At 35.7% G+C, this 12,799-nt stretch overlaps 1 protein-coding gene across 9 annotated transcripts in view; it reads left to right on the forward strand.

The window, feature by feature from the left end:
• The window catches only part of LOC126236927 (zinc finger CCCH domain-containing protein 13-like), a 264,568-nt gene that overhangs the window by 170,110 nt on the left and 81,659 nt on the right, over positions 1-12,799 (forward strand). For all 9 annotated transcript variants that reach the window (XM_049946596.1, XM_049946597.1, XM_049946598.1 and 6 more), the window contains exons 10-11: positions 3,324-3,453; positions 4,633-4,818. In XM_049946596.1, the coding sequence (XP_049802553.1) occupies positions 3,324-3,453; positions 4,633-4,818 (316 nt within the window). The remainder of the gene's footprint in view (positions 1-3,323; positions 3,454-4,632; positions 4,819-12,799) is intronic.

A 12,799-nucleotide genomic window follows, 5' to 3' on the forward strand; every position in this document is an offset into this window, starting at 1 on the left:
ATCAGATGGTGAATGTGAAAGTTTCCATGTGGGGTAAATGGTAGACACTTTTCTGCTAGATTCAGAGACTGCACCAACATAGCCAAGAATTGTATATCCTCATATAGTCTACATCCGTGAAATTACTATTGTACCACCAGCAGCGTTCAAAAAGTACTGCATAGGATGGACAAAGGTAACTAATGGTCACTTTAGAAGACATTGAGCTTTATAGTTCCTGCCGAGAGCAACCGGAAAATGCGCTCATTTAAGAAGCGGGCCTCAGGAAAAAAATATTTTTAGAATGTTTTTTAGGCATGTAACCCCCTGTTGTGATGTACCTGGGTCAGCCAAGGTTACAGTAGATAAAATGGAGCACCATGATTGATAGTGTTCTGATTAATAGTTTATCTTTGATGTATGTACATCTTATGCTGTTATCTCTGCCCTACATTGCCTGATTTTAAACCTGCATGTTAGTAACAAATCTACTTGTGCCATTAATGACAACCAATGACTATTACCACAAGAGTATCACAGTCCTACAAGTAAATTGTTTTTACTCATTTCTGTGACAGAGTGTAACATCAAATGTTGTAACTGTGTGAATGTTAATCAATTGCAAAAATTGGTTGTATATACTGTTAATTTCAAATTATGTTTTTCTTGATAAGTTCTATTATGTCTTTGTAGGCACTTAAAAAGGCACAAATGCTGAAATAAAATGGTACAGCTAAAAGAAAACATTAAGTAATTTTTTAAAAAAATTATAGAAGCTATTACAAGAAGCAAATGGATGCACAGTGTTGTGAGAACACTTTTTTGAAAAAGTTAAATCTCTTATCTACTGTGTGTGCATAAAAAATTCTTCCTATTTTTCATCCTATAAATTCTCCCTGAATAATGTAACTAAATCAGTGTTTAGAGTTCTGTGAAATTCTGTGTTTTCCTTCTTCATTAATCATAACCAATGGGGATGGTTTATTGCTGATATTTTATCACTATGGTCAGATAAACAATTTATTGTGAGGCTAACATCTTCATGAAAGACATTTGGCTTTAGAAATAAATTTCCACTGAGTGTTGCGTTGTGTTCTCGTGTTCTTGTTGGGAATGATACGGCAAGGATCAAATCAAATTTGGATATGAGTAAGCCTAGGTGCTGTCTGAGATGAAATTAAAATTAGTATTGAAATCTCCACATATAGTCACTTCCTAATTATCTGTATTAAGTTTTGTTAATACCCTTTCTAACTGAATAAATTTAAAATGTTTCCTGTTAGGGTCTTACATAATGTCAGAATTATTATCTTGTATGTTTACAAGTCTGTCACTGAAGTGTAACACACAAAATGCTGTTAACTGTGATTCTCATACAGATCTGTGGATCTATACAGTCGCTTTCCCTACAGTAATGTGATACAAGATTGTACTCAGCTAGACATGTCTGCCCAATTTCTGTAACTTTGCTCTGATGTCCTGAAACTGCATCTTGATTTTGTAGGTCCAGTGACATTTTTAGAGGTATAGAATGAAACATGTTAATTAGTGTAAGGTTGTGAGTGACTGCCATATTGTGTAGCTCTTCACTAATAATTTGAGAATTATGCGTGAGGTCTGAAAAAAATTAATAATAATGATGATGATGATAATAATAATAATAATAATAATAATAATAATAATAATATTGCTCTCTTTCCACTACTGGAACCCCTCTGAAAGTTACCTTCTTGGCATGACCTGCATGTGTGTCACTACATTCCACGTTATCACATCTCAAAACAGGATACTTTCTGTGATATCTCTAATCTTGGAAACAACCATAAGTTGGAAGGAGCTATGTCTTGGAAAATAAAGGAGTTTGACAGACAAAAAGCATTCCATTTTTTGTGAAGAAATTATAGATCCTGTTCAAATTTTTAATAGTGCTTTTTTTTTCATGGTTCTTCCTTTGTGTATTTGTGATACATAATTTCACAGCCATTGAAGAAATCATCACATTGTCTGCTTGATTTTTCTTCACATGCATCACCCTTGTTTGGATTTTGTGGGCGGCGAATGCTTCCATGTTATGAATGAAGTTATTATAGTGTTGAGAAACTTGAGATGTGTGTTGGTGGTGTCCAACTTGACCTGTGAAACATCAAAATTAGTTTTTTTGGATTATGCCAACACTGGGCTAGGCAGCGACTTTAGAACTCTGTACATGTTCGTGTCCTCTGATAAAGTTGAATACATGGAATTTTGCTAGTCTTTCATAGAGTCAGACAGGACCTCCCATTATCGGATTCAGCACCATCTCATCAGTAGTTGCACTGTGAGTTGTTTGTGACAAACAAAATTAGTAGCCTCTCTCCATTGATGTACAGACAGCCATTTTGAACCACTCCATTACTTGTGTTTCACCAGTTCCATTACCTACCACTTCTTGCAAGGTGGTTTTCTTTGACAGCCAGCAAGCTGTTGATTGAAGCATCAATGCTCTACACATTCATTCATCTCAAATGAACTAAAAATCTGCTGAATACATTGCACAGCACATCGCCAACTGCAAGCAACCAGTGAATGACTCACCTGGTAGTGGTGCAAAATTCAGGCTTCCTTATGAAGGCCCCTCACTTAGCAGTGGAAGGTGCCATTAGTAGTTATCTAGCTCAGTCCTTTATTTTCAGAACTCCTAATCAAAAATAAAAAGCTTTCAGTTGGTAGCAATGTTTTGCTTTAATGGAAGAGCTTCAACTGCACAGTTGAAAATACAACATGTCAGGGACATGGCTTAAAACTTTCAAAACCACAAGACATGCATGCTTTCAAATACATAATATTTCATTTACTAGGAACAAGTAGTGGAAATATATGTTTGTAACCTTCTTCAGTTTAAGATATGAATATTTTACTCGTAGTATTGGGAAAGTGAAAAGCAAATTCAGCTGTATAATGGACAGGCCATCTGCATTGAAACATACTTGCATACAAAATTACATATCACAATACTACTATACCATTGTTACATTGTGTGGCAGTATTTAAGGTATTGTATATTAATATTACAATATTGAAGACAATGAAACTGAAAGCATATGTGGTACAGTATCTTTGTATCTGCAGTACAGGTGAGTTAGAATAATACAGGGGAAAAAATGTTGTTTGTACTCCTTTGTCTGATTCTGTTCAAACATGACATTGTATCCCCCCACCTTCTCTCTCAAGGATATATTGTTCAAACAATGAACAAAATAATGCATAATCTGGGTTGGAAGATAAAAAAAAAGTGTAACAGGCCAGCCAACTCTCCTTCCTTGCAAAATTGTCTGCTGTACTAATACCTAATATCATATTTGCAGGCCGTGATGACAGATCACGTTATGGTGAAGGTCTAGAAAGAGGCCGTTATGAGGAAGGGGCAGCCACAAGAGATGATAGATTAGTAGACAGGCGTCTGGATCAACGAGGTTATGGGGAAGAACGTCGAGGGTATGTAAAACATATCACATTTTTTTTCTGTTTTGAGTAATTTATGGGAATGAATTCAGAAGTTTTGTGCAGTTAATTGAGAACAGAAAAGTAAAAAGCACTGTTTTTGTCTTTCTCTTGCTATTTTAAAATAAAACTGTGTATATCTCATTTTATGAAGAAATTAAACAATGGAAAATCTAGGATGGAATGTAACAATTTAATGAAGAGGAATGTTGCTACTTACCATATAGCAGAGAAGCTGTGTCACAGATAGGCACAACAAAAGGCTCTCACAATTAAAGCTTTGGGCCATTGGCCTTCATCAGCAATAGATGACACACACACACACACACACACACACACACACACACAGTCTCAGACAACTGAAACCATAAAACAATGAGTGTGGTTTCAGTTGCCTTAAACCATAAAACAATGAGAGTGGTTTCAGTTCCTGAAACTGCAGTCGTGTGTGCAAGTTGCATTTGCGTGAGTGTTTTGTTTATGAAGAATTTAATATTTTGGCTTTTGTTGCAGTTTACATACAAATTATTTTGTAGTCTGTTATTGCCTTAACATTCTTAAAACATTTCCATCTCTGTTTTGCTTTGATCTGAGTGATCTTTGTGTTTAGTTGAGGGACTGTGGATTCTTATCTGCTTCAAGATTTTATAATATCTATCACATAAAAAGATATTTCCCCTTTACTAACACAATAAAATCTAGTTAGTTGGGAGACTGATTGGAAGAATGGTTAAATTGTGACTTCATTGTTAACTTGTGTTAATGGGAATTTTTCCTCTATTTCAGATAATTGTACTAATTTCAGTGAAGGATGTTGGTGCTACTTAACAGAAAAACTGTTTGTTTCAATATTTTTGATTTTGTGTCCAACTTTTATAAATGTTTCAGCTCCTTTTTCCATGTTAATTATACATGAAAATGATCCCTTTGGTTACAGTGTGTTCAGAGAGGGACAGAATGTTTGTCACTTAAGAGTTTTCCTCATCTTCTAGGCATACAGTAAGCCTTGTTTTTCAACCAAGGTTGAGTACATCCGTAATTGAAGGCAAAGATATCTCATAATGAACATCACACTGTATGACACACAGTGTTGCAATGCACTATTTTGCCGAACTGTATACTCTTGGAGAATGAACCATCATTTGTTTGATGAGGACTTTTATTTGTAAATAGGCGGCGTGACACAGGTTTAGATACTCTGCGTGGCCGGGAGCTATGGGAAGGACCACGTACTGATCGTGATCTGCTATACGAGCGAGATGATCCGCGACCTACTGGCCCAACAATAAAGGGACGTGACTGGGATGCACCAAGGGACTATACTGAGGGACGAAGGGAATGGGACGGCCGAGGTGGAAGGTGAGTCACAAAAATTAATTTTGTAATGCTAATTTATTTAAAGCTTTCTCAAATATATTAAATGTACTTGTCCTTTTTGTAGTTAGTTTGGATAGCTGCATTTTTGCAGTGCAATTAGTATATCTTTAAAATTTGTTCTGATATTAGTGGTCAGTTGTTCATTGGCACAACTCATTAATAATTTCAATTTACATCTGCATACTCTGCAAACTATTGTGAAGTGCTTGGTAGAGGGTACTTAATTATGTACCACATGTTAGGATTTCTTCTCAGTGCAGTCACATATGGATGCTGGAAGAATGACTGCTGAAATGGTTATGTGGCTGCTGTAACAAGTCTAATTTTATCTTTGCAGTCCTTATGGGAGCATTATGGAGGAAGATGAAACATATTTCTAGATACTTCACATAATACTGGATCTTATAACTTTGTATGTAGGCTTTTGTGGGATAATTGGTGTCAATCTTCAAGTGTGTGCCATTTCAAGTTTATCAGCGTTTCCATGGTTTTCTTATGTTAGTCTGACAAACTTGTCATCATTTGTGCTACTCTTCTTTCTATATTTTCAGTATCCTCTTGTTAGTCTTATTTGATATGGGTCCTGCACACTTTTACAATATTCTAAGATGCAATACACAACTGTTTTGTAGGCAGTTTCCTTTCTAGACTAACTACATTTTTCCAGTATCCTGCCAGTGAACTGAAGTCTGCCACTTGCTTTATGTATGACTGTATCCATGTGATCATTGTATTTCATATGCCTTCCAGCTTTTACACCCGGACATTTGCCATGCAAATTCCAGTTGTAACTCATTCATATTATAGCAATAGGGTACTATTTTCTTTGTAGACAGAGATAATAAGATCCATATAAGTCACCCAGCATTTTTTAAAAATCTTCATCATAAATTTTACTTTTGGTATGCTCTATGTAAATAAATCAAATGAGTTGCTGAACAGTGGGCAGGCACTGGGAACTCCTGACAATTCATGGCTCAGCTCTTTTCCTGTATGTAGTTAATAGTGGTGTATCCTTATGTAGTAATGTTTTCTGTCTTGGATCTTCCATTTATATATATTTTCTGCCAATAAACAATTAAGATTTACTGTATGATTTGAGTTCAGCTTGCTGCTTGTACAGATTGAGGGATGTGTATTGGATATTAATTTTGGGTATTAAATTTTGATATAGTTATTCCATGCTCTCATTACTAAACTGACATTAACTACGATGAGCACCATGTGTTTACTATATATCATTTTAATACTATTGTCCGTTGGTACCTAATGCAGAAGGTGAAGTGCTGGTTGATCTGTAGACTGATGTCACAAGGGCTATAGCACCAAGGAGTTCAGTTTAGGCCTTTATTTTATAAAGGAATGCCGTATGGAGTTGTGCAAAATTAATGACAGTAACTAAATTGCCGACATACTGTAAAGTAGCTGTTAGAGTGCAGCACATGGCTGTGTTTTTCTCTCATCTGTTCACAGGTGGGAAAACACACACATTACCAGGTGAGGAGGGGGGGGGGGGGGGAGAATTTATTGTATTATCCAACAAAGCAACTGGTTACCTGGCCAGGGTGGTAGTACCAAGGAGAGGCAGCAACTGCATACGCTCTGGTATCCTTACAAGTGGATGTTGCCCCATGATACATGTCTGTATTTCAATGCCTTGCATAGCACAACCAATAAATGTAGGTGTGCACTTTGGCATGACAATACTGTTTGGTCAATATCATTTTACCAGCATATATTCACAGAGTAATATTTATGAATCCATGTTATGTTTAAATAAATCACTGACCACTTTCATTCTTATGCCTCATATTCTCATACAAATCTAATATAATTTCCCTTTTTTGAGACTATGTCATCTTGTTTGTACATGTTAACTTGTCTATTGAAATGCAGTTTAAAAACAAATTTTACATTGAGAACAATTAAATTGGTAGTTTGAAGAAGGGAATGAATCCAAAACCTCCTTTTGTGACGTAATACAGATAACTGTCTCTCATTCTTATTTTTAATTTTGTCTTAACCAGCCCGTTGTATGAAATTCTTTACATTGAGCTCCCTCATATCTCACTACCTTGGAAAGATGAATTGTATCGTCCTAAAGAACATTCCACGATATTAAAAATTGAGGATTTGTACCCCTCTTCAAACTGATTATGGTGTATGCATTAAAAATTTATATTACAGCATCAGAAATAGTTAAATTTTCACAAAACATTCATGATAGAACATATACATAAACATATTACTCAAAGGTTTTGAAATCATTATCAAAAAATTTGACTCTGAAAATCATGTCCTATACTTTCACCATCCCCTGCAGTAGCTAGTGTTGCTCTCATCAGCACCTCCTCATGTAATCATCAGTACTAAAAACAAAATTACATAACTATCTTTCATATGACCTGAATCTTCTTGTCTTGTTTTGGGATTTTCCCATACACCATATCAGTTGGTATGTGGGGCACTCCTATGTTTCCCTTTACCAGCAGGAAAGTGTTTTTCACTGCAGTTTCAATGAACTCACAAGGGAATTGCCCAATCCGACAAGTTGAAACCCTTCTGGAAATTGTTAGTACAGGAAGCATACACCGAAAGAAACTCAGTGTTAGAATTTTAGCTGCTAAGTCATACTGCTAGTATTAAAAAATCCACCAAATTTGTAGCTCCCCAAGTGAGCGGTGACTGGTGAAATGTACAGCTTTGCCGTATCTGTAGCAGTCAGCACATGCGCAATGTGGCGAGCCCATGTCCTTGGTTGACGGCACAATAGTAAACAGGTAACATGGCACAACACGATTGTAATTTGTAAAGTGAATATAAGTTTCCATTGATAATTTCTCTGGCACAGTCATTCACAGTTTCTATTCACTTGAATTTCCAGCTCATATTCATAATAATTGGCAGTTGTCTTTGCAGTATCACTAAGTGTTAACAATGGAGGTTAATTGAATTAATTTTCTTTGTGATTTCTTGGTATATGCTTGCTAATAGCATCTCTGTTGGTGAAGGCTCCAGAGTTCCACAGTAATGAGGAATCCAATTTCTGTTTCCAACCTGGAAAAAATGAAATACAAAGAACGTGACACAGTCGAAATCACCTACTTCTGAAGACTTATATATGTGTTATTTATTAGTTAATTTTGTGGACATTCATTCCAGTGACATTTCATTAGAAATTGTGTAAACAGTGCAGAAAGAGGAAATAACTCAGACAATCCTGTTGATTGTGGTTTGAACAATGATTGTTGTGTAAATTAAAGTCCACAACAAAAATAGAATACCTACCAAGCCCAAAGAAAAAAAAATACTGTAATAACTTTCAGTGAGAAAGAAAAAAACCTGTAAATTTTTTGGTTAAATGGAGGAGGGAGAAAATGCTTAAGGGGCTACGGAACGCCCTATACTCGCAATGTTAAAATAACGCTTATAAATTACATCTTTCCTCACAAAGTATTTGAGGTAGGAAGTTGAACTTTTTACAGATTATTTATTGGAATATGGGCTACAACTTAACACAGGGATTTTACAAAATTTTAGTTCAGTTATTAAAGATGATTTTTTTTCAATTGTAATGAAAATTCACAACATTTTTTTGCAATTTTTTATTTATATATTCAAAAATATACAGTTTTTTGGAAAAAGGCTGTGTTAAATTATGCAGAAGGTACTGTGTAACATTTACTGAAAGTTTAAAACAAATATGTTTGGGAGATCCTTAGAAAACATGTAATTAGTATGAGGAAATAAAAGTTTTGGGAATAGCGACAAAGATTGGATTAACTTTTTAGTGCATTCCAGGTCCATAGGATGGATTATCTTCATCCTCTGCAAACTCCTCCTCCAGCTTCCTCTTGTTCCTCCTCCTGTTTACTCTTGCTTGTATTTCTAGACTCTTTACAGCCCTGTCTGCAGCCCGAAGGCGTTCCTTGTCTAAAGCAAGCACCGCTTGTACCATGTTAGAACCTATCTTCATTCCCATATTTCTAAATACCTTTGGCTTTCCAACATTTCTCCTTTTCTTAAAAGCCTTCAGAGGATTTCTGATAACTTTACTTTTACTCATTATTATACTTCAATAAAACAGAGACTCAAGAAACAGAATTAATTACGAATATTTTCGAGATAACGACAGAGTAAATAAACATGAAACAATCGACAATCACACCAGCGATATATATTGAACCATCACAGGTTAGCCACAACACATACTTTATCTCACATCACTAAAATGTACCTGATGAACACGGACGTTAATAATAACACCATTTGACAGCAGTTTAACAGCGCCACAGTGGGTCACGCCCATGTAGAACACATTTCAAAAAAAATTTAAAAATAGTTGTAGTCTTCGGAATTGAATAAATTATATATCTATTAAAAGGTAATAGTCTGCAGATTCAGAAAACGCAAAAAAGTAAAAATTGAACTTTTCATGATTTTGAGCCTTTCCGGAGCCCCTTAAACTTAAGCAGTGTACAAAACTAGTTTCATTTTGTAAAATCTGTTTGTGAATGTGAATTGTGTAAATGGAAGAAACATTTACAAGAAGTACCAAATGTGCCCCAAAGTGAAACACGTGAAAGTGTGAAAGAAAAAATATTCGAAAGATTTAAACTGCTCATGAGAGTCACTGCACCATTATCAAGGGAGATCGATGAGACTGGGTGTTCTAAATTGCAAGGGAGATGAATATTACTGATTTCCAGGCTTCTTCAAACTGTTTAAACAGTTTCAGGAAATTATACGGAAAGAGGAGTCCAAAAATTATGAATTTTGCCTCAGTTAAACGTTTAGAGGAGATTTCATTAATAGATACTGTAGAAAAATTTGTAGCTGATGTGAAGATGAAGCTTTTCATTATCCCATAAAAGCTATATATAAAGCTAATCGGTCAGGTTTCATGCAAACCACACTTTTATCATTTCAAGCGAAAAAACACGGGGTTGTTTGTGCAGTCTGTGAGTACTATGACACATGTGTATACGGTGATGTTAGTGATTCTTATTAGTGGATTGCTGTTTTCACAGATTTATCTCTGTCTTCATGAACATCAGAACAAATTAGGACCAAAATTTAAAAAAAGGGCTGTTTACTTGCAAAAGTCTTGTAATCAATGTAGCAAAATCTGGAAAAAATAGAAGAGAATAGCTTTCAGTGCTACATCTGAAACATCTTCTTACCTTGCGCGGAAAATAATTAATTACTTTTGCGGGGCTCTTGGCCGGGACATGATGATACCTCTTGAGGAGGAGGATGAAGAGACTGTTAATGTAATTTGGATTCCACCCGGAACTAGCAGTGTGATTTGGCTTCTTGATTAAAAAAAGTTTCAACAGTGTAAAGCATTTTTTAGAAAATTTTCAGACAGTATAATTTCCTATAGCTCTTTATTATTTCAGGATTATCAGCAGAACAGTATTGTTTAACTGCAGTCATTTTTTCATTGTCAGTTTGCATCAGCACGTTTTACAAATTTGACCAAGTGTGCCTGGAATGCAGCACAGTATGCAGAGCAATAGATGTGACCATTTCATACTCCATTACAATTCTGCCTAAATAAAACTAGCAATTTCTGTGAAAGCCTGAATGCGCTAATTTTTCTTTTATCAAGTGTACCTGGTGTAATGAAAATGTTTGTTTTCTTCACATTTTTGTGACAACTACAGGAGATAATCAAGGAACTGTTTCTTTGTTAGCAAAATATACATCATTCACAAATTATGATAACAACTGTGCTACAGGAAGTGTTATAAAATATTTAATGGCAACAAATTAAGATCCCTGTTGATGGAACACCTCTGTAGTATGTAACATCATACACAGCCTTGACTTTCTTCGCCCTGCTAGTTATTTGTGTAAGAATTGCATCTAGAACAGTTTAGCTATCAATATGAACTGCAGGTTATTCAAAAAAAGTAGTGATTTGAGACATTTTTGGTTTGGTTTAAGTGCTGGAAAATTCATGTGTGTGCATTTCGCACTTCACGCTATCAGGCACTATTTTCTTTTGTCACGGCTGTGCCTCCTTATTTGCTACATCCTCCTAGAAGAGCTGCATCTGCTTATTTGCCAGTTCAGACAAACAGGTTGTGCAGATTGCTGTCATAAGTGGTTCTTCATACGTCAAAAATGAGTAATTTTAACATTTTTTTGATAATACGGTGTCCTTAACAGCAAAAGTTTTGACAGTGCATTTCATTCAGTGTATTCTTCCTGTGTTACAATTTTCAGGGTAGGTTTCAGTGTGTCAATTTGGACCATTCTCTTGTCAAATGCTTTCCAATAACATTTAGGTAAGAAGAACTATTTTAACTGCATGTATTTCTAAATCAAAATTGAGAACTGTTCCAGAGACTTTGTAGTCTTCCTGTAGAACTTGGGCCATTGGTTGTTTAATATTTGGGATACTTTCAGCAGAGATTTAAGTAACATTGATATCTTCCTTGAGGATTGAATCAAATCATTGTATTGTTTAAATTCTGTCTAGTCATCTGATTTTCCTTCTTGTAGTCCCATAATTGTGATTACGTCACAGAAAGTACTGATAAATCTTTGTAAATTACCCAGTACCAACCGAAGCAAGGAGCCAAGTGCACTAAAATGTTGTTGCGGTTTTGACTTCTGGAGGCATCATTGAAAAGGTGAAGTTCTTTAAACTCAGGGTCCATGTTGCATATTTTCAACCACAGCATGCAACATACTTTGTCAGTCCACATTTATCTTCTTCTGCATAAACATAGAAATTGGCAGAATCTTCTTACATATCATGTATGGAGAATACATATGACCAGAATTTACTCAGATAGAACATTTCCTGAACAGGTAATTTTGGTAAAAGAAGGTTTTGCATCTAGTCAAATACATGTGCTCCAACCTTCGAGACATTATACGGTGCCCTTAAGACATCTACTATGCAGTGGGCTAAGAATATAAATATGAGGGATATTATGAATATTTCATGCTCACTTTATCTTTTGAGCCCACAAGCAGAATTGAGGTAGATATAGATCTTCTCCCAAGCTTAAAGATTAACCAGTATGTTAGCTACATTTTGTACTCAGTAATGTATAACATAATATGCACAGAATGGAAATTCCTTGTGATCCTTGTTTTTCGTTGCAAAGTATTTGAATTATGTGCAGTGGGGTACTTAATTACAAAATATTGCAATAACTTTGACCACCACCATACACAGTTCATTACAAAGCTGGCTAAAGACATGAGGCAATGAGTAAACTTAAATTTTGTACCAAATAGTTTATTTATAATCATTTGAGAAAGATTGTAGGGCAGCCAGTGGGCATGTGACATTCTCTTTGACCTTGGTTTCCAGGCTGTGGCCTCAGATTTTCTTTGATTGCACAGTGCATGTAGCATTAAGAGAGAACCTTACATGGGGAGAAGCGCTGACGTTATCATAGAAAACATGGGAAGCTCCCTGCAGGGAAGTAGGCCAGCATTTGATGAAGCCTGTGTGGGAGCTGTTGCAAGAGCTAGCAAGTAAGCTTACAATGAATCTTACTCTGTCTTAGATGGGCTTTACCACTTGCTGCACTATATTTGACTCCCACAACAATAGAAACGTGGTCTGTTTCAAGAAGCCTAACCCCACATGCAATGTTTAATTGCGATATGTCTTTCCTGACAATTTCAATGAGTTCTTTAGTCGCAGCTGTCTACAGATTTGGAGTGACATCAGGAATTTTATTGTGTCTCTTAGTATTCCAGCCCCACAATCACATATTAATAAATTTGAAGTCCCAGTTCCTGTCCGGTGTGCAAATACAAAAGCCGCTACAGGTTTGATTTCTTTTTTTTTTCCCCATTGTGGCCAAAAACACAATCAAATTTCTGACAAATTGATTGAAGGTTTCAACTTCGCCTCTGTCATTAATGTGTAGTCACATTGGTTCACATTGCACTGAATTATGTCCATGGTGTTAATTATGCCAATAATATT

Source organism: Schistocerca nitens, chromosome 2 (assembly GCF_023898315.1).
Source record: "Schistocerca nitens isolate TAMUIC-IGC-003100 chromosome 2, iqSchNite1.1, whole genome shotgun sequence".
NCBI lineage: Eukaryota > Metazoa > Arthropoda > Insecta > Orthoptera > Acrididae > Schistocerca > Schistocerca nitens.